The 22240-nt window shown below is 39.6% G+C and overlaps 1 protein-coding gene and 1 pseudogene across 2 annotated transcripts; one reads left to right on the top strand and one right to left on the bottom strand.

Annotated features, from left to right (window-relative positions):
* Positions 1-1055: 1055 nt before the first annotated feature.
* Positions 1056-1712, bottom strand: LOC308079350 (transcription factor HES-5-like; annotated as a pseudogene). The gene is made up of 2 exons: positions 1596-1712; positions 1056-1475 (listed from the first exon to the last, which is right to left on the bottom strand). The product of its transcript is annotated as a transcription factor HES-5-like (transcript).
* A 16927-nt stretch (positions 1713-18639) lies between these two features.
* LOC308079314 (transcription factor HES-5-like) lies at positions 18640-19297 on the top strand (the record flags this gene model as incomplete). Its single annotated transcript, XM_080420740.1, has 2 exons — positions 18640-18768; positions 18881-19297. The coding sequence occupies 2 exons, from the start codon at positions 18640-18642 to the stop codon at positions 19295-19297; spliced, it is 546 nt and encodes a 181-aa protein (XP_080276866.1).
* Between the last annotated feature and the right edge of the window lie 2943 nt (positions 19298-22240).

Here is a 22240-nt window from a genome sequence, read left to right as displayed (position 1 = left end):
AATGGCGTTCATAATATTTACATCATTATGAAAATATTCGTGTCACTAGAAAATGGTGACAGTATGATTTTAATCATCCATTTCAAAACAAAAGGATACATTATAGACATATTGATCTTACAACAGATCAGTCTTAATTAATCACTTAGATTCCATTATTATATCTAGTCCACAATGGAACGAAGTCCATAAGAAGGACAATTAAGTTTTTAGATGTACTCAAATAGAGTAGAGGATGTACAATGAGAACTCAGAGTCTCTATATCAGAGACATACGACTGTATTAAATGAACAGCATTGTGGGTACCCATTACTGTCCATTCCACAGTAGTTGGTTCAGTAAGAGAACCATAATACTTTGCAGTTTGCACTTAGTAAAAAAACTAATAAGGCAAATGAAAGAAATTAGATCTTACAATAGATCAGGTTTTGCTAATCACAGAGTGATGACAAAAAGGTAAACAACCAGTTCAGTCAATGGCATTCATAAGATTTAGATCATTATGAAAATATTAGTGTCACTAGAAAATGGTGACAGTATGATCTTAATCATCCCTTTTTGAATCAAAAAGATACAGACATATTGATCTTACAACAGATCAGTCTTAATTAATCACTTACATTCCATAATCATATCTATTCCACAATGGGAAAATGTCCATAAGAAGGACAGTAACGTTTTTTAGATCAATTTGATCTATAACAATCAGGTAAAACTAACATATCCAAGCAGTGAAAAAAGTCACGGCATAACAAGAGTTAGGCTTGGAGCTAACATTAATATCAGATTATTCTGATGTATCAGGTCATTCATGTAACATGCATAGTGTTCATGCCAAAGTATTGTCAGAGTTTAGCATGAAAGAAACATTGGACAGTTTTCTGCAGACCGTGACATTCTACATATCAAACTTAAAAAGTAGATAATTTAAAAAAAACCTTTCAAATGCAGAAAAAATAAAACAATTCTTCCAACATTTTCCCGTTCTGTCATAGTAATCTTGGACCAATGTGGTCAAACAGTTGGTCAGGTTGGAATTCCAGTCTGTAATTTTCTACCAGGGCCTCCAGGGGGCAATGTTGACTGGACTCTTCTCTTTGGTGATGCTGGACTGAACTGGAGACCTCAGTTGAGGCAAACAAGTCTCCTTCATGTTCTTGTCAGAGGATGACTGCAGGTTCTGGAAGTGGTCCAGCAGTCTTCTCTGGGACTGTATCTTCACCTCATCCTTGGACAGGAAGTGCACCACCTCTTGGACACACCTGGAGTATCCCTGATTGACAGGTGCTGAGTTGACAGGTTGATACTGCTGCTGTCGTGTCAGGAAACAAACTGTCATCTCCAGGATGTCTGCTTTCTCCAGCTTGGAGTCAGCTTGTTGTTTGAGGATCTCTGGACCCAGGAGAGACTTGAGCTGCTCAATGCTGCTGTTGATTCGCTCTCTGCGTAACTTCTCCACCAATGGTTTGCTTATCTGGAGAAAGAAGAAAGACATTATTAATAAACTTATTCTGAAGAACAACATAGCCTTGAATAAGTAAAAATATTTTAGGAATGAAGTTTAAGTGTCCATGAAGTTGAATCTTCAATTTACCTTGTGGTTCAGAGTCAGGTGCTCCTTAAGAGATGAATGGTGAAGTAGTTATAGGTGCCATGGCTGATCTCTGTGCTGTAGAGGTCTCAGAGAGAATCTGATCTCTACTGGCTTCATCCATCCTATTTATAGTCCCCAATCTCCATATGAATGTGTGGGTCTGGGTCTGGTTGGACTTTCTCACAGTATTAGCCAATCAGAGAGCCAGGAAGGACAATGAGGAATGTAGTGCTGCCACATGCTCAATGCTCTTACTGCTGAGTGACAATGGTTAGATCTCAGGGGAACAGGTGGACGACTCGGGCGTGATGGAGGGAGACTTTGTGTGAATCTGGGAAAGTGGTGACCCTGTAAAGAGAGCAGATCTGCTGCCTGATGTTGAGATCAATGTCTTGACTGAGCACACGCTCATCATTACATCACACACGTGGGAGACGGATAATGGTTATTAATGGTGCAACATAGAAAATCTAAACAATTTACTGACCAATGCAAGTCAACACTGTATATTATGCACATTCTGTATCTACTATATCTGGCACTTATCTCACAATGTTGCTATACTGGAGGCTATCATTAACATGGTACAGGCAGAACGCACAATAATTATCCCATCACACTTGTGATGCTGACATGGATCACTCATTGTATAAAATACAAACACATTTAAATATTTGAAATATAATTATAAATAAATATAAAATATAAAAATATAATAGAAAATAATTGCTGAATATATTGTTTAAATGTGATCCATGTCAGTGATGAAAAAACAAATAACTTCATGAAAAAAAATAATCAAATTTTTGCTTTATTTTGAAGGAGTTATTTACAATTGTAAAATTGCTTCTGACAGAGAGCAACATATGTATATGTACAATCTTAGCCATCAACACTAAGGTTGTATATATAAAACTAGACGGGTCGCAATTCTGGGAAATTGCAAAGTGTGGTTGCGCCGACGCCGATCGCAGGTCGCCGCCGCCGGGACTTGAGGAATACACTTGGAGGAATACCGTCGGAGGCCGCGCGACGTGCCATTCGAATTTGGTGCTGATTGGATCCTGCGTTCGTGATACATGGCGTTTTGATTTTAAGAAATAGGCCCCTCCCACTAAATAAATAGGCCCCTCCCACAAATGTAGCGGGCCAATGACGTCTTGTAACTCCTGAGATCACCTGCTTTTCATTTTGAGAGGAGTGATCCCCCCAAAAATCATGTTTTTGCATCAAACGGTTACGTTTTGCGCAGTTGTGGCGCCCCCTATGAATCAAAGTGGAAATGCTTTTGGTGATTTGTTGAGTAAACCACCCTCGACATGTGATTTAAATTTGGGATCGATTGGACGTTTTGTTTGTGATTTTTGGCATTTTTGGTAAAACGGGCCCCTCCCACTAACTTTGGAAGCCATTTACGGACGAACGGTAAGGACTATTATAATGCCGTTTGGATATATTTATCGCATGGGTCCATAGATGACCTGTACCGATTTGTGTGAGATTTGGACAAAATTTGTAGGAAAAGAAGCAAAAAGTGTGTTTTGAAGAAAATTCAAAATGGCGGAAAATCTATCCAGACGCAAATGGGCGTGGCCTATATGGGGAGATGCGTAGTGACCCAAGGAATCCAGGGAAAAAGACATTTTGATTTTACGACCTACGGTTCAAGAGTTATAGGCCAAAACGTAAAGGGGGCTGTTATAGCGCCACCATGTGGCCGATTAGTGTAATTATTTTATCAATAATTTCGGACTAAATTAGGAACCTCCCCTCCAAATCTGGTAACTCTAGCTCTTACGGTTTCTGAGAAAAAAATACTTGAATTTGAGTTTTTGCACTTTTCCATTAAAGTGGATGGGGAAATTTAATGCACTAATAAATCAATATCAATAAAACTATGCAACCAATCTCTTAGCCTTATACAAGCACACGATTCCCGGTGAGGCCGGTCATTTTGACATATGGCACTAAATTGGGAAAAATAAACTGTGGGAGGAGAGACGATCTAAACTATTGTTTATCTCCATTAATAATAAAAAGAATAACTAGACGCGTCGCAATTCAGGGCAATTGCAAAGTGTGGTTGCGCCGACGCGAGTCGCGGGTCGCGGCCGCCGGGCTCTAGGAATACGCTGGGAGGAATACCGTCGGAGGCTGCGCGAATTACATTGTCACGTCACTCCTGAGATCACTTGCTTTTCATTTAGAGAGGATTGAACCCCCCAAAAATCATGTTTTTGCATCAAACGGTTACGTTTTGTGCATTTGTGGCGCCCCCTATGGGTCAAATTGGAAATTATTTTGGGGATTCGTTGAGTAAACCACCCTCGACATTTGATTCAAATTTGGGATTGACCGGACGTTTCGTTTGTGATTTCTAGCATTTTTGGTAAAACGGGCCCCTCCCACTAACTTTGGAAGCCATTTACGGACGAACGGTAATGAATATCAAAATTCCGCTTGGAGATGTTTATCGCATGAGTGCATAGATCACGTGTACCGATTTTTGTGAGATTTGGAAAAAAAAATTAGGAAAAGGTGCAAAAAGTGTGTTTTGAAGAAAATTCTAAATGGCGGAAAATCTATCCTGACGCAAATGGGCGTGGCCTATGTGGGGAGATGCGTAGTGACCCAAGGAATCCAGGGAAAAAGACATTTTGATTTTACGACCTAGGGTTCAAGAGTTATAGGCCAAAACGTAAATAGCGCTGTTATAGCGCCACCATGTGGCCGATTAGTGTAATTATTTTTTCAATAATTTCGGACTAAATCATGAACCTCCTCTCCAAATCTGGTAACTCTAGCTCATACGGTTTGTGAGAAAAAAATACTTGAATTTGAGTTTTTTCACTTTTACATTAAAGCGGATGGGGACATTTAATGCACTAATAAATCAATATCAATAAAACTATGCAACCAATCTCTTAGCAAAATACAAGCACACGATTCCCGGTGAAGCCGGTCATTTTGACATATGGCACTAAATTGGGAAAAATAAACTGTGGGAGGAGATGCGCGGCAAAGTATTGTTTATCTGGAAGACCATGAAATAAAGTATCCCTAGAACTATAGTCTGGTTGCCCTGTTAGGGCAACCACACTAATAATAAAGTGTGAGGATTACTATAGTCTGGTTGCCCTGTTAGGGCAACCACACTAATTAATCCCAATATTCCAATATTTTTTTATTCATTTTGGTATGTTTTACTTAGTTTCCATCAGCACAAAAGTAACTACCAAACTGGAAGATTGTTGCTGTGAAATTCAAAACCGATTATGGTGTTCAGATGAAGCAGATGTTTCTCCTTCCCGTTGGCTGGAAGTCATGTGAGTAGAGAGTTGGTCAGAGTTTCCCACACTGAGTCTTGTGTGCTGTGGTCAATACACTATAAAAGGACTTTGAATGGACCTTTAGTGACTGATGGCTTAGCTCTGTGTTGTTGAGACAGAAGCTGACGTCACAAACCATCTGGAGGGAAAGGACCTCATTGGGTCATTTTGAGGATTTCAAGAAACATGTACAAAGTCACAAATTAACAAATAGTTTGTGTAATATCTATATAGAGTAATATTACAATTGTGTTGTGCACGAAAAATCGACTCCCCTTGAATTCCTTGATAAATGTTTCGATATTAAACATGAAGCTTGGCGTTTGAGACAGCTTCCTCCAATTCCCCTCTGAGAATAGTCAGGTGCTGGTGGGGTTGAGGATGCTAAAGACATTGAACTGGGTGAGTTTCCCCACAATCAATGTTCATCGAAAGAACTCTCACTGAACATTTAACTAGGCACACTGCCATGTGCCTGCCTGCCTGCCTGCCTGCCTGCCTGTCTGTCTGTCTGTCTGTCTGTCTGTCTGTCTGTCTGTCTGTCTGTCTGTCTGTCTGTCTGTCTGTCTGTCTGTCTGTCTGTCTGTCTGTCTGTCTGTCTGTCTGTCAATCAAAAAAAAAACATGTCTGTCTGTCTGTCCGTCCGTCCGTCCGTCCGTCCGTCCGTCCGTCCGTCCATCTATCTATCTATCTATCTATCTATCTGTGTCCATAGAGACCCCCATCAACCTCTGACTCCCCCTGGGTAGAGGTCTGGATCTATTGTCCCATAGGGGCTCTGTGAGTGAGGTTTCTCTTGTTTCCCACACTCTTTCTTTTGACTGCTTCCATTGGGACAATAGAAGTGTGTCGTATAATGTCTTAGCCAGGCTGTACGGCTGAAGGCCGGAGACTATGTTTTCGCCCCTGTCTGTCCATCCCTGTGTATATGTCCGTCCATCCGCGTGTGTGTGTGCGTGTGTTGGACCAATTGGAGTGAAACTTTGCACACACACTCCCTGGAGGCCAAGATAGGACCTTTGCTCCAAATTTTTCACATCTGCCTGTGATAGTGCCACACATTTTTTAAATATTATTCCAACAGATTTGTCCAAACCTCAGTCACGCAAATCGATACACACTATCTCTGACTCTATGGTCATGTGATCAAGAAGTATTTGTCCAGTTTTTCACATTCCATTCTGATTGGCTAAATGGTAACTGGTGCATTTATATAGTGCCTTTATCCAAGGCGCTTTACATACAATGATTGTGCAATACATTCACCCATTCACAAAAACGTTCATACACAGATGGCCGGAGGAAACCATGCAAGGCACCAGCTCATCGGGAGAACCTCCACCCCAAATTGTTCACATCGGCCTCATGGTGGCGCTGCAATAGCCCACTTCACGTTTTGGCAAATAACTCATGAACCACCTACTTGTACAATAAAAACATATATATTTCGCATTTTTGTTTTCTTCAAAACACACTTTTTGCTACTACTATTATAGATCTGTGGGGTCATGTGATCAAGATGTAATTTTGATCCTATTCCAAGTTTGTATGACTGACTTCCAAAGTTTTACTATGAAATGTTTTATCGTTTATGAAATATTTAACCCAGAACCCAGTAAAGTCTATGGGAAATGAAGATGAAACTTTTTCAGAGATGTCATAGATAGCTTCATAGACTTGTTTGACAGCACTATCATCAGTGTTGTGTAAATTAATTAATTAATTAATTATTTTGTTAATTTTTTACACATTAATTAATCTATATGAATTCATGTTAATGTGTATTTTCAGACATTATTTAACCACTTAAAGCCTTAAAACTTAGTAAACTTGACTGTTGGCTCTGTACTTGGTTTGCTCTTTTTTTCCTCTACACCAAACTTCCTTGCCAAAAATAGCCGATCTACAAGCTCACACCGCCTCGCAGAGCAAGGACCCCCCCTACTCTGAGGACCCCTGTTGAAGTCCCCTGTTTTAAAGGAACAATCTGTATGCTGGTCAGTGGTGCAAAGTAACTAAGTACATTAACTCAAGAACTATACAAAAATGTACAGTACGGTATTTGTACAATGCACAGTATAATAATAATGAGGTACTTTTACTTTACTTTCCATTTTTATTACTTCCACTCCACTACATCTCAGATGCAAATATTGTACTTTTTACTACATTACAATTACAGCATTTGATAGCCTGTTTGTTACTTTGCAGATTTTATTATTAATACTAAACATTCATTAACCACTAAAGTCCTATGACATACTTTCGCAATTTGAAAAAAGGCGTTCTACAATGTGACACGTTTTGAGCTTATAGATCTAGAGAATTTAGAATATTTTAGTACTTTTGCTTGGTACACGAAGACAAACACAAAGCACTGCCCGAGACTGAACATTTCTACTATTTTCTACATGCAAGCCCACACGACTTCAGCAGGATCTGCACATTTGTAGTTTATCATGTCATGTCAAGATAAACTGTTAGGATTCATTTGCTGCCTGCAAGTTCAGTATTTATTATGTAGTCCATTATGTCGTATACTGTACTGTATTGTATGGCATCCAGGTTGGAATGGGATAAACTAATGGAAAAGCATATACTTTCATACCCTGTGACATGGAAAGAGTGTTCAAGCAGATTTCTCACGCATAGTGCTGATACCATAGATACCTGATTGGAATAGTAACAAACCAACCAATAGCAGGACAGCTATACATCCCTTTCCCCATCCCCAGTATAGGCCACACCCCTCATAATTAGCTAGTTAACATCAGGTGTGTCTGTCCTTCTGTTTGCTCAATTGATTTCTGCATCATCCAAGCTTTGAGTTCAATTCTGGTGTTAAAAGGTACTTTTTTCAGTTGCATTTGTTGTTCAACATATCACATCAACAACCATAATCAATCATAATGGAACATGTTGAGGTAGTGATGCTCACAGTACATTTGTCTGACAGCTTATTTTTTGATCTAATGGGCACTAACTGTTTGCCCACCGTCAATTACCTTATTTATTATTTGATTCAAGTGTTATATCTGAAATTATACTTTTATTAGTGTATCATTTGGGCCTACATCCAACATTACTATTATTGCTTTAGAGTTAAAAGCACCAAATCCCCATTGAATGTAGTTGCCAGATTTCATGTAGTGGATTCTGTTACTGGATCTCTGAGCAGTTTAGCCCCTTTCGGGACCCTGTTTACCTCTTGATTGTACTATACTTTCAAATCAAATGTACTAATGTATCTATGTCTAAATCTTGCAAAAACAATAACCGTAAGTATATTTCCATGGAATATTATTTGTATATGCAATTATGCATGGTTTTACACCTTAGTGTGTTTCTCTGACATGCTATCTACTGTACATGGATACTTTATTCACCAGAATATCACTTGCATATGCCATAGAAACAAGACACTTTTTCTTCAACTGTATTGGTGTAAACTATGCATGGACTGTAATTATAGATTAATGTAAACACAATGAACTCCTAAGAGTCTTTGTGCTAGGAAAACCATATCAGGGTACTGAGGGAAAATGACTTTGGCTCAATTTGGCCTGGTCTTAAGATGTGATCTGTATCCACTATCCAGACAAATCTATCAGGTAATGAGTCATTTGATCACTGAAAATTGTTTGATATCTGCATTGTGACTGGAATGGATCAAATATTTTGCACACACAATGGAAAGGCATTGAGGTGGCAAGTCTGTTGACATAATAGTTATTGTACAGCTTGTGGCCTACTTCATGTACTGATGTGTGTGAGTGCTGTCAGTCATCCACTGTGGAAAGCAGCGATAACAGGAGCATGATAATGTTTCACCCAAACATGAGGGGGCTCAGGAGGTTGAGCGGCCGTCTTGGAAAGGTTCCAGGTTCGATCCCCGGCTCTTCCTGGCTACGTGTCGAAGTGTCCTTGAGCAAGACACTGAACCCCTAACTGCTCCCGGTGAGCAGGTTGGTGCCTTGCATGGTTTCCGCTGCCATCGGTGGGTGAATGTGAAATGCAATGTAAAGCGCTTTGGAGAAAAGCGCTATATAAATGCAGTCCATTTATATTAATGCAGTCCACTTCGTGCTCCCACCTGTGATCACTGCTTTCCTCAGCAGTGTGCTATACAGTCAGCTATATTATAGCGCTTCTAGCAGCATTGTTTGATAACACCCAATAGGCAGATATTTCTAATAAATGAGACCAGGCTGTGTAGATTGTCGGACTGTGGCACACCTTAGTGCATTTAGTGTTCTCCTTTAACCAGATAACATATCAGGATAGTTAAAGGGCTTTGACATCATAATGCCACACTGACAGTCTGTAGCTAATCTGATTACTGATGTATCTAATAATACTTTTTCCTCTTTTCAGTGTAGGTCTGATATGGATACGGCACAGTTTGTGAATGCACTTCCTCCATCTCATCCAGTACCAAATGGAGCAAATGCAAATCCTCGACCTCATACTACTGCTGGCGCTCCCAACCTTGGACAGCATGGCCCCCAATACAGTGGTCCAGAACCCTACACCCCCCTGGACCCCCACTGGGCAGCTCCATTGCATTCTCAAGCCCACCCTCCCCGGCCTTACTTTTACATCCCCTCCATGCCTCCACCTCCTCAGTATCAGTGGCCCATGCCCTTCCCCTGTAACCCTTTCACAGGATTCCCTGGCATGGGTGAGTCTTATTTATTTTTTCCTATTCCATGACATATTTAAAACATAACAAACACATCCGATAAACCTGGCATCCCTCTTCTTTCTTGATTCTCAGGCTACAGTATGGTCATGCCCCCATTCCTACCCAACCCCTACATGGAGGCTCCGGGCTACATGTTTCCTCACCCTCATCTCCCACCGGTCGACTACCGGCGCTTCCTCCACCCCCAAGTTCCTGGAGTACCATACCACAATCAGAACCAAAACCGCCGCTTCCGGCCTCCACACAATGCTTATGTCCCCAGAGAGATGGTGAACTCGGAGGTGCAAACTGAACCGGCATCAGCCGTAATGAGAGGCCTTTACACTGAAAGAAGCGCCTCATCAGGACGTGGAACCATGTCCACGACCTCGTCATCCCCAGGCTCCTGCTCGGGAAGGCAGGCCTGCACTGAGGAGGAAAATAACTGCCCCTCCCTTGATCGCAATGTCAAAGATGACTTCCAGGTTGGCGGGCAAGGTTGTGGCAGGAGCACGGCCAAACATGGCTTTGAAACCTCCCCTGCGAGGCCTAAGACTGTGCAGTCATGTGTCAGGACACCTTTGGAAATGCATAAAGGGAGTGTTGGTGAGGACAACATTGCTCCAGGTGTTCGTAGGAGCATCGGCAATTGTGAAGGGTGGTCATTGGCGTCCAATGACAGCTTGGTGCCTGTCTGTAGCTCCTCTGATCGAGAGGATGATGTTGTCACCAAAGAAAGACGTCTCTCTTTCCCTGATCTTGTGATGGGTGGTGGAGGGGACTCAATATTGGACAAATTGGCAGACCACCTGTTGACGCAGGGTGAGGACCATATTCCCACTCATGACGAAAATGTGGCTGAGCAGGAAACCATGAATCAACATTTAACTGACAGGAGGAGTAATAAGTCAGTAGAAGATGATGATGAACATGGTACTAAGGCGAGGGAGAGCCTATCGGAGAGTAGAAAAGCTAATTCCGTCGCGTCTCACATCCGCAGAGAGAGGCTGCTCCAAAATGGATTTCTAGATCAACATGCATTTCAAGTCCGTAATGATGAACCTGAGCCAGAAGATGAGACTGAGGCTGGTTCACTTGAAGACTCCATAGATGTCATTCCTTGTCAAATATACTTCAACTCTCCCAAGACACAAATTAATGAGTCTGTGTGGTCTGTGGAGTCATTGGCCCCCTACATCCCTTCCAATGAGTGGTTGATGCGGAATGGCATATTGCAGCCTGATGTAGTTGTTGAAGAAGTTACATATGAAGGTAAAAATGATCTGTTGATAAATGGCAGCGACCTTAAAGTAAAAAAAAACAGAAGGCTGAGTCGTCGGTTTTCGATGTCGTCTGTTGACAATGTCTCAATGCGTTTCCCCTCGGCCAGCAGGGTTGCTGAGCAATTCGATATGTACAGCCAAAATAGGTCCCCCCTGATCTCCCAGGAAAAATCTTTGATTACCCCAGCTCATGAGCTAGGTCCACATCAGAAGTTGGAAATGGAGTCTGAAATTAAATGGTCAAAAATAGTTGCGAACGCAACACAAGACCTGAATATGGAACCTTCCGAAAAGGAGGAAGATTCTCTGGCTTCACCCGCTGTTTTCCCCAGCAAAATAAATGCATCCATTTCCAGTGCTGAAGAGAGAGAGAAGGATGTCTCTGAAAAAGGGTCTTGGTCTGAAAACATTGTTGAGAAGGCAAAACAAGGACTTAATATAGAGCCCTCTGAAGTTTGTCTAGCCAGAATAGGTCACAATAGGTCCCCCCTGGCCTTGACCTCCCAGCAAAATGTTGACATTGTAATCAGTACCCCAGCTATTGAGCTAGGCTCACATAAGAGACTAGAAATAGAGTCTGAAATGAAACGGTCCGAAACAATAGTTGAGAACCCAGCACAAGGCCTGAATATGGAGGATTATTCCCTGGCTTCACCTGCTGTTGGCCTCAGCAAAAAGAATGCATCCATTCCCAGCGCTGAAGGGGGAGAGAAGGAAGTCTCTGAAAAATGGTCTTCTGAACCCGAGGCTAATCGAAGCCCAAACCAGGAAGTTTTGAATGTTAGAGAGCAGGAGATGGGAAGTTCATGCTCTCCAGAGCGATTGGAATCCATCCTCCCCAAAAATCCAGCAAAGGAGAAAAGCCCATGTGTTGGTCAGCCGAGCCCCAACAATGAAGAAGTGGGACAAGAGCCGGAGAAGGAATTTTGTGAACCCAAGCAAATTACGCTGGAAGTAGTGGGCCAGAAAATGAACGATGTGTCTCCGTCTAAGGCACACATGGTGGACTGTGGTGTACAGTGTTCTTTTAAGTCCAGGGGCAACAAGAAGAACCTTTACATGAATCCTGGTAAATTTCTACTGCACTCATTATTGTTTAACTGTCTGCAGGCAACTATAGGAACAAGCTAGCCCAACGGAGCATGAGATTTATTTGAACCACACTTCATGAGATAAAGCCTTTTTTAAATGTGTTCTTGGACAACTGACACCCTAAACTTCATCCATAGAGTTCAACGTATTGAAAATGGAAGACCTATTGGCACTGAACTACAAAGCATTGCCTGTTGAAAATGCACCTTTTCTCTATTTTTATTTCTACCTCTGAACTGTATTCTATTTTTAAAAACCTGTCTGTCACCCACAGACTCTCGGAGGATGTATGAGGCCAGGGTTGACGAGGATACTTATGAGATTGGTCACGTGCAGAGAAACTCAAACAAGCATGGGCAACGCAAAAACTGGTCACAGGGTATGTAGCCTACTCCAGTGTTTATCAACCTTTTTTGTGCCAAGGCACACCTGGCATAGCCAAAAGATCCCAGGGCACACCTAGATATACGGTATATATATATATATATATATATATATATAATTATATATATATATATATATATACGGTATATATATATATATATATATATATATACACACACACACTAGGGGTGTGCCGATACACTAATTTCATGAAACGATACGATACGATATTGGGCACACAACTTCGATACGATACGCACTTTTTTATTATGAAAATATATGGGGGAGAAAAAAAGCAAATGCAAACAAATATTTCTGTTTTTGCATTATTCAGACATGCAAACTTGTAGCTTTTCAGCTTCCACTAGCCGTTTTGAATCCAAATAGGGCAATAGTGTGACACCTGACCCGAAAAAAAACAGCATGTTGTCACCCTTTTCACCTCGGGCTGTTTGCATGCCTGATTATTATAATTGTAAAAAAATGATATTTTTTCAAACCTTCTTCAAACGGCGCGGCACACCTCAGCAGTAGCCCCGGCCCAAAATTGGAACGTTTGCCAGGGTTGATAAACACTGGCCTACTCCATCATAACAGTTTGGCATGTAGAATTCGAGCTTTATAGTATTTGGCATTATATGAAAGTCAATGCCAATTTTGTTTGACAGTACAACTATTATAGATCAGTTAGACTATTTATGTATTGTTAAACTTTGAAAATGATCATTGAATATTTATATTCAATTAACATTTGTAATTCTTATTAAATTAATTACAATTAATAATTTTAATTATTTCTGTGTGGGGGGTTGGTGATGGGTTCTGGTTGTATTTTAATTTTCAGGATTAGAAAAAAGTAGGCTATAATTTAAATCCTATAAAGTATATATAATTTGAATCCTATAACAACTGTGTAACTGAAGAAAATGCAAGAAACGATCATTTTTGCACAACGATCATTTTGGCACAATCATGTCAGAATTTTAATGTGCGTAATAGTGCTCTTGACTGTGCATAGATTCTGAGAAACTTAATGTACACTGCACAAGTAACGTTCTTAAGAACGGTTGGTGAATGAGGCCCAATGTTGAGACTAATTCAAGTCTGAGGATTTTACTGGGTATATACTAAAATATAAAGCCTTGCTGTTGTTATTTATTTCCCCCTTCTTACAGATAACAGAAGACAGAGGGACTGGCAGGATGAGCCATACAATAACCCCTGGAACAGACCTGGGAAACCAAAAGGTCAGTATTGCCTTGGAGCTCAGATGTGTCATGTATCATCACATGGCTGTGCTTGTATCAGAGAGCAATACAGTGTTGCCAAACTGTCAGCAGGTTCCAACATGTACTTTGAAACCAGAGCTGTTGCAGAATGTAATGAGTAGAGAGCGACCACCTACAGTATAGGTCTAACTTATTAGTGACTATTACATTTATGGAGGTGAAATTGTTGGACTGTGGACATGCTAATATCAAGTCTGTTTTGGTATATTCTAATCAATCACCCTTGTTACAGGTGGCAATGGACCGAAACAAAGATAAATGACCTGACATCATGGTACCTTTTCATATAGGAATTTTAACCCTAAAACATTTCTAATTTGTTTTCAATAAATTGTATAATAAACTATTTTCAATAACATTTCAATTTTTGTGATTTATTTATTTTTTGTTCACTTTATGAATTGCTTTTTTGGGTCACACGTTAAGCTTTTACAATTTTATTTATTTATCTACAATCTACATTGTATTCATGTGCAGGCTTTATAAAATAGTGCTGCATAATTGTTGTAGCCGTTTTCTATTTGTAAAGTTGGCAAGGCAAGTATTTGTATAGATTGCATTACAGGTCAGACCAATTTACTAAACTCTGTATAACTCTCATATCATTGCATGTTCACCATCATAGCATAACGAGGTACATAATGTTGATCTTGGACAATGGACAAAAATATGCAGTTGATTGTTAATTGAAAAACTAGTCTTGGAGAGGATTTACGAAAGAAATATGACATTATATAAATTGAATAGTGTGTGTAAACATTATTCCATTCTAGAGTAGTTAAAGAAACGAGGGCAACTTGGAAACCAAGGCAAATTAAAAACAAAATGGATATTAAAAACTGATCAGGTCTCTCTGATGATCACTTTTTTAAGTCATTTTAAAGGATACCGGTAGACTAAACATACAATGTAAATAAACACTTATAGTAAATGTATGACATGTCCACAAAGTACAGCAAAAGTTTTATGCATTTTATTCATTTTTAACACACAGTTTTATAAATATATATTGGTTTAGCATGAAAAACACAATTTAGTCTTTTTACAGATCAAAAGAGCTTTAGACATATTTAACAGAATCTTCTACAAATATATAAAATACAATTTGTTCAGTTTTGTATAACACAGTTCTTTAGTAATGTTTGACCAACAATATTGATTGATCCATATTATGTTCATGTTCAGTTTTTCAAACTGCAGCTCCAGTCTGTAGTTTTCAACCATGGCCTCTAGAGGGCAATGTTGACTCGATGTTGACAAGTGTCCCCCAGTCCAGCAGTCTTGACTGCAGCTTCACCTCATCCTTGGACAGGAAATGCACCACCTCTTAGAGAAGCCCTAAATTGGGAAATATCTTAATTTATTTATTTCAAAGCTAATGTTGCACTTAATTTGATTTAAAAATATCACATTTAGTGCTGTTTAGGTCTGTTCCAGTATTTTACAATACTACTTGGGAACCACGCAAGTCGGGAACGATGCAGTACCCATTGTACATGTTGTCAGAGTACTTGGTGTGGTTCCCACTACCATACGGCTTATATTAAATATGGATATACTGGGATCAACCTGGACAACCACTGGTCTGACCGAATTCCCACTCGGCACAAACCATCCCCAGGCCATCGACTCCTACAGTGCCCGGGTTATGCCCAGGATAGACAGACAGACAGACAGACACACAGACTTATTTCTTTCTATTTATGGATCGTTGTATTACTTACTCACAAACTGCTTTTGATTTTTAATTACACAATTGGAGAACAACACTGAGCTATGTCTAACTATGATGTCACATTTATAGAAATATGTACAATTATAGAAATGTCAAATTTAGAATTAAAATTTGTTGTCTAAAACTGCACGGTTTATATTGTATTGGATGTTGTCCAAGTGATGGAACATGAGCATCGCCAACAGGTGTAAATGGTGTTCCCATTGTCGCAGAATAAACCCAATCATACTCAATATACAATAACCAGTTATTGCAAGGTTGGACTGGTAAGAGACACATGCATTGATAAAACAATGAAACAGAGGAAACGATATTCATGAATTTCTTTTTGTTTAATAGTGAACAAAAAATATTTGCAAATCGTCATCGGTATGTGATACCATAATAAGGCAAAAGAAAAATAAACAATATGTTTAGATAAAACAAAATAATATTTCCCTTTAATAAGGGATAATTACCCTATATAGATACCCAACTTCATGTGGGAGTGGCCAGCACTCTGTCATTTAAGTGTAAATCCAAGGTCTCACTTAATTTCAAGCAGCTTTGGTCTACAGTCAGGCCATGAAGTAATAATAGTTTGTTAAAACTTTGCAGCATCAGAACATAGTCAAGAAAGTTGTCTATCATAGAAAAATACTTTAGTAATTATAATTTGACCCAGGTATACTAGGTAGGCTACATGGTGTGACATTAATCTTTCTTAAAGAAAGCCTTTAGCAGTACAACTGCTTCATACAATGCATTGCATTTCAAAATTATCCACTGATTTGCAACTAACAGATAATTAACAAATCATCTCCTTTTCACATCATGAAGTAAATGCAAAAACAAACAAAAACGCAGGTGCAATCAGGAGCTCAAATCAATAATCCAGTCCAGATGTGAACAGCTCATGAAAGTCTTTCAACTCTTCCTGGCACAGAGGTGCTACATCTTCATCTGAGGTGGGAAAGAGACGTAGGATGTCTCTTGAACATTTAGAGTAGCCGTTGTGTGAAAGCAGGGTCTTTCTCAGAGTGAAGAAGGACAAAGTCCTCTCCAGGAGGTCTGAAGCAGGGATCCCATTCTGCAGGTGTTCTCCGATCAGAACCTTCAGCTTCTCTACACCCGTGCTGCATTTCCTCTCCAACATGTGGAGTGTACATCTGTACCTGTGAAAATCGAAAGAACAGCCATGAATACTTAGTTTCTAATGACTTACACTTTGATCACATTTGAGAGCTCACTACAGGACCTGGTGTGTAGTTATTATATAACTACACACCAGGTCCATACCAGGGATTTTACATGTACAGTATATACAATATGCAAAACAACCATGTGTGTACATCTGAGAAGCTTAAAAACTTCTTTAAAGAAAACGGTGTAAAAGAAAACAGTGTCATTGCTTACCTTAATTGCTGTTCCTTCATTGAATCCTGGAGATCAAGGTTGAAGTAAGGGGACATTTTCAGATTTTTGTATTGAATTTGTTGCTGTTCCTCAGAAAACAAAGTAGTATTTTGGTTTGATGTTGGCTCCTGTTGCGGTGCAGATGGTGGTCTGTGTGTTCAGAGGATCTTTTCTGTTAATGTCTGCATGTGCACTCTGTATTTATGTTCCTCGTCCTGCCTCGTCCCCGTTTTTTAGCCAATCAGGAGCCTTGGAGCTTGACAAAAGATTAGATTTAATGGCTGCCACACATGACAGGTGGGATGTAGTTCTTTATGCCATATGTCAATGAGATCTGTTAAATTATTCCCTGGGAAAGTGTGTGTGCCCATGTAGACATATCAACATCTTGTTTCCCATCGATATAATAAGTCATATTGTACAAAATGACACGTACATATGATAATATATCTTGGCAACTATTGACTATAACAGAAAATGAAATCGACAATACAATTATTTGCTCTGATCATTTTTGTTGAACATATTGATATGGCCTTCAACCTTCTATGAGGAATATTTGAGATATACAGTAACATAACAACATTAGATTTAACATTGTATATAAAGTAAACAAATAATGAACTTTAATGGTTTTAAAGGGTTGAAATAATTGAAAATGTTCCAACTTTCATATTTGAACGTGCCATGGAAGTAATAATGTGTTTTGATGTGTCACTCTGCAAAGCAGTGAGTTATTATAATTGACCAGACGGAGCAGTGAACTGTAAACTGGCATTAAGCCCACATCTCGCCCAGCCTGGGAACGGCCGTAAGACTGTCAGGGCCGACACACTTCCATTGTGAGGGGGGCTGAGCAGCCTGCATACTGAAGTGTGGGAAGCCGTGTGTGGCTGTGGCTCCCAGCTCCAGAGAGAGGAGGGCGTGTGACCGGGGCACGCTCAGACCTCGTGCAGGGAGGGAGCCAGCTGTGGGGGATCAGATGAGGAAATTATGAGGGAAACCTGATCCACTACACTGACTGACAGATTGGCACACTGAAATGAAAACTCTGTCAAGCTAGAATTTCAGGAAATTTAGTAGGGTCACTTTAAATCTGAGACTATGGACAAGAAAGGACTATTACCTTTTGTTTACTTTGGTTCCAAAACCTTACCTTAAGTGGACCTGAGTATAAACAGATCACAGATACCAAAATAATTTAGAAAGATGGGGAACAAATCGAAACTAATATTGTGGAAAACGTGACCACCCAGGCAGGGATTTTTGTGTTTTAGCATCATTCTATTTTACACTTAATTGTACCACTGTACTATTATGCAAACTGTTAATAATGTATTCGATCAATCAAACAGACATAAAACAAGAAATCTCACAAGACGGTCATGTCGATCGGATTCGTGGCTAATGACAGATGATATACAGTAGAATGATCACAGCAATGAAAAATTACAGTACATCACTACTAATGACAATGAAGCACCTATTTCATAGATTAAGATGATGGAGAATGGACATGTCTTGTAAAATAACAGCACAAGTACATGCTGTACTCTAGTGATGGTGTTGAAAGTGTGCTTGGCTCAAATCATTGATCTCAACATCAGGCTGCTCTCTTTACAGGGTCACCACTTTCCCAGATTCACACACTTTCTTTCTATCACCCCCCCCCCACACACACACACCTCTTCCCCTGAGATCTAACCATTGTCCCTCAGCAGTAATCGCATTGAGCATGTGGCAGCACTGCTCATTGTCCTTCCTGGCTCTCTGATTGGCTAAGACTGTGAGAAAGTCCAACCAGACCCAGACCCACACATTTACATGGAGACTGGGGACTATAAATAGGAGGGATGAAGCCAGTAGAGATCAGATTCTCTCTACAGACTAGAGACCTCTACACAGCACAGAGATCAGCCATGGCTCCTACAATAACTTCACCATTCACTTCCTCTAAGGATCACCTGACTCTGAATCACAAGGTAAATTGAAGACTAAGTGTCAATAAATATAAATAATAATTGTTTGTACTTATTCAAACCTGTGTCGTTCTTCAGAATATGTTTATTAATGATGGCCTTCTTCTTTCTGCAGCAAAGGAAACCATTGGTGGAGAAGTTACGCAGAGAGCGAATCAACAGCAGCATTGAGCAGCTCAAGTCTCTCCTGGGTCCAGAGATCCTCAAACAACAAGCTGACTCCAAGCTGGAGAAAGCAGACATCCTGGAGATGACTGTTTGCTTCCTGACACGACAGCAGCAGTATCAACCTGTCAACTCAGCACCTGTCAATCAGGGATACTCCAGGTGTGTCCAAGAGGTGGTGCACTTCCTGTCCAAGGATGAGGTGAAGATACAGTCCCAGAGAAGACTGCTGGACCACTTCCAGAACCTACAGCCATCTGACAAGAACATTAATGAGACATGTTTGTCTCAGCTGAGGTCTCCAGTTCAGTCCAGCATCACTAAAGAGAAGAGTCCAGTCAACATCGCCCTCTGGAGGCCCTGGTAGAAAACTACAGACTGGAACTCCTAACTGACTAACTGAGTTGACCATATTGGTCCAAGATTACTGTCATAGAACTGTTCAATTCAAGAATGAAATAATTGTTTCATTTTATTTTCTGTATTTGCAGAAGTTATTTTAATCAACTATTTGTTTAGTTTTATGTAAATCGTTGATCTGCAAAATTTGATTTTCCATGAAAATTAAGAAAATGTGCAAATGTGTCTTATTAACCACTGCCAACATTTTGGTACAGACACCATGCATGTTGCATGAATCAACTGACACATCAGAATAATCTGATTTGACTGTTACCTGTAATGCTATAGCTTTTGTTAAGCTGTGATTCCTTTCACTGTTGTGACATTTCTGTTTTACCTGATTGTAGATCAAATTGATCTAAAATAATTGTGCTGTCCTTCTAATCTAATTAGATATCATACTATAATCTAAGTGATTAATTTAATTAAGACTGATCTGTTGTAAGATCAATATGTTTAATCTATCCTTTTGTTTAAAAGCGATAATTTAAATCATGTACTGTCACCATTTTCTAGTGATGCTAATGTTTTTATAATGTTTATAATTGACCAAACTGGTTGCTTACATTTTATTCATCACTCTGTGATTAGTCAAATCTGATCTATTTTCTGATCTCTTTCATTTGCCTTTTTTTAATTAAGTATTACTTTTCTCTGAACCAACTGTGGAATGGACAGTAATGTTCAATGCTGTTCATTTCATACATTGTTTTCTTACATATGTAAATCCTCTACTCTATTTGAGTACTGTGTCTTGAAGAAATTTCCAAGTTATCGTTGTGATGTGTCATCACTTTTATCTGCCTTCACTTGTGGAATTAATACTTGATGTGTCTCATTGAGTCTTTTTCAATAAACAAACATCAACTTCAATCTTTTTTGCCCTTTCCCTTTTTTGTTCATTCTTTGATAAAGGCTTCCAAATTATCTCCATGTTAAATAACAAAAAATAAATATTAATAGCCTTTTCATAATGATTTTCGCAATTTAAATGTGTCAGTTTAAAGCAGCACTATGTAGTATGGGGTATCAGTAGCCACTTAAAAAAAATACATGGCAGCCGACTTCATTATCCAAGAGTCTCTGCAAGCATGTCCAGCGAGGACGTGCTGTGATTGGCCAGTCTTCGCTTTGAACGGCAGTTCTGCCTTGGTGCCTTGGCAAATGCCAGGATGAAACTCATTGTCTCCCCTGCAGTCAAGCCCCTAGCAGTCAATACATTTATGTAAGGATAATTGTTATTGCCTAAACATGTAACTTTATAATTTTGTGGGACATAATATGTTACATAGTTCTGCTTTAATTTGTAAAATCAGTTAAGCCAGTGAAGATGAAGATCGAATGACATGTTCATACAGAGGTTGGTAAATTATACTGACTTTGCTATGACATGGCAATATGCTAATTAAATTGCTTGCCTTGAAGTAGCTAAAAATTAAAACAGTCGCCAATCGCATACTTTGTGCAGCACTATTTTTTACAAAATCATGGTTTCACTTAAATCCTCAAGATTCCAGTTGTTTTTTTTAGAAAACCAACTCGGATCCCAAAATGTTTCCGCTACTATTTCTCTCCTAAACAATGACGTCACATTGTGTAACTAATGTGATGTATACTAAGACACACACTTCTATTGTCTTCCATTGAAATAAGTCAATAGACAGAGTGTGGGAAACCAGAGAAGCCTCACTCACAGAGCCCCTATGGGACAATAGATCCAGACCTCTAACCTGGGGGAGTCAGAGGTTGATGGGGGTCTCTATAGACAATGATTGATCCATATTGAATCAGCCTATCACTTATAGTAGTATCTATATTTTAACAACATAAACTCTATGAGGAGCCAACACATTCAAATCTATTTTCACAAACCCACAATGAACAATATGTTAAAAACCTTTGAACGATTTTTGGCCATTACTGGCATATCTAGTCCAATAATATTATAAGCATGAAGATAAATATATTTTGTGTTTTGTTTAATTCTGTTAATAGCAACAGATGCTTTTGTTTGTTGCTAAACAACTGTCAGGTGTATTTTTTATGGGTTTATTGGGAACTGCTTGTGTGAGGATATATTAGCATTTAAGTAGGCATGTGTCTATTGTTCAATGAGAGCTCTGTCAATGGACAGAGTGTGGGAAAGCTCTGGAGAGCAGAGTCCCAGTTCAATGTCTTTACCATCCTCAACCCCACCAGCACCTGACTATTCTCAGAGGGGAATTGGCACACTTCAGGAAGGAGCTGTCTCAAACCCCCATCTTCATGTTTAATAATGAAACATTTATCAAGGAATTCAAAGGGAGCATATATTTTGTGTTAAAACATATCATTTAAGCAATTTTCACAATTTATTGAGCAAAAAAGCTTTACTATGTCCGACTCATACTTAGCAAGAAAGGTGGGAGATGCAGGCCAAACTTACCGGTGAAATGTATTATCGTAAATCACAAAGTCAATTATAATGTGGTGTGATAGTCATTGATCAGTGGTGTATGAGAGTACATGAATGAAGTGGCTAATGTGTAGTGCATGAAGTCAAAGCAAAACAACAGAAGGCAACGTCATGTACACGTGACAGAAGCAATCTAAGCTTGTTGAGGGTTGAAAGGACTGACACACTGAAGTCTGGGCAGGCGGGCGGGACGGTAACACTAGCTGGCTAATTGCCCCCAGTTAATTCAATGGCACCTCAGCTCCACCCAGCCAAGGAACTGCAAGACACACAAAGCACACACAGTAGGCAACAGGCGATCACAGTCCAAACAGGCATTGTCATAAATTATGTAATAAAGCCTTCTACAGTATATTCTCAGAGCCACCGAATGAGATCCTCCGTCAGGTTCTCTCTCAGCAACACTAAAGGTGTAAAAGGTCCATTCCCAGTTCTTTTGTAGTGCATTGACCA

This window comes from Gymnoscopelus braueri (genome assembly GCF_963280865.1).
Source record: "Gymnoscopelus braueri genome assembly, chromosome: 3".
Taxonomy (NCBI): domain Eukaryota; kingdom Metazoa; phylum Chordata; class Actinopteri; order Myctophiformes; family Myctophidae; genus Gymnoscopelus; species Gymnoscopelus braueri.
This window is presented reverse-complemented; position numbering and strand designations above follow the sequence as displayed.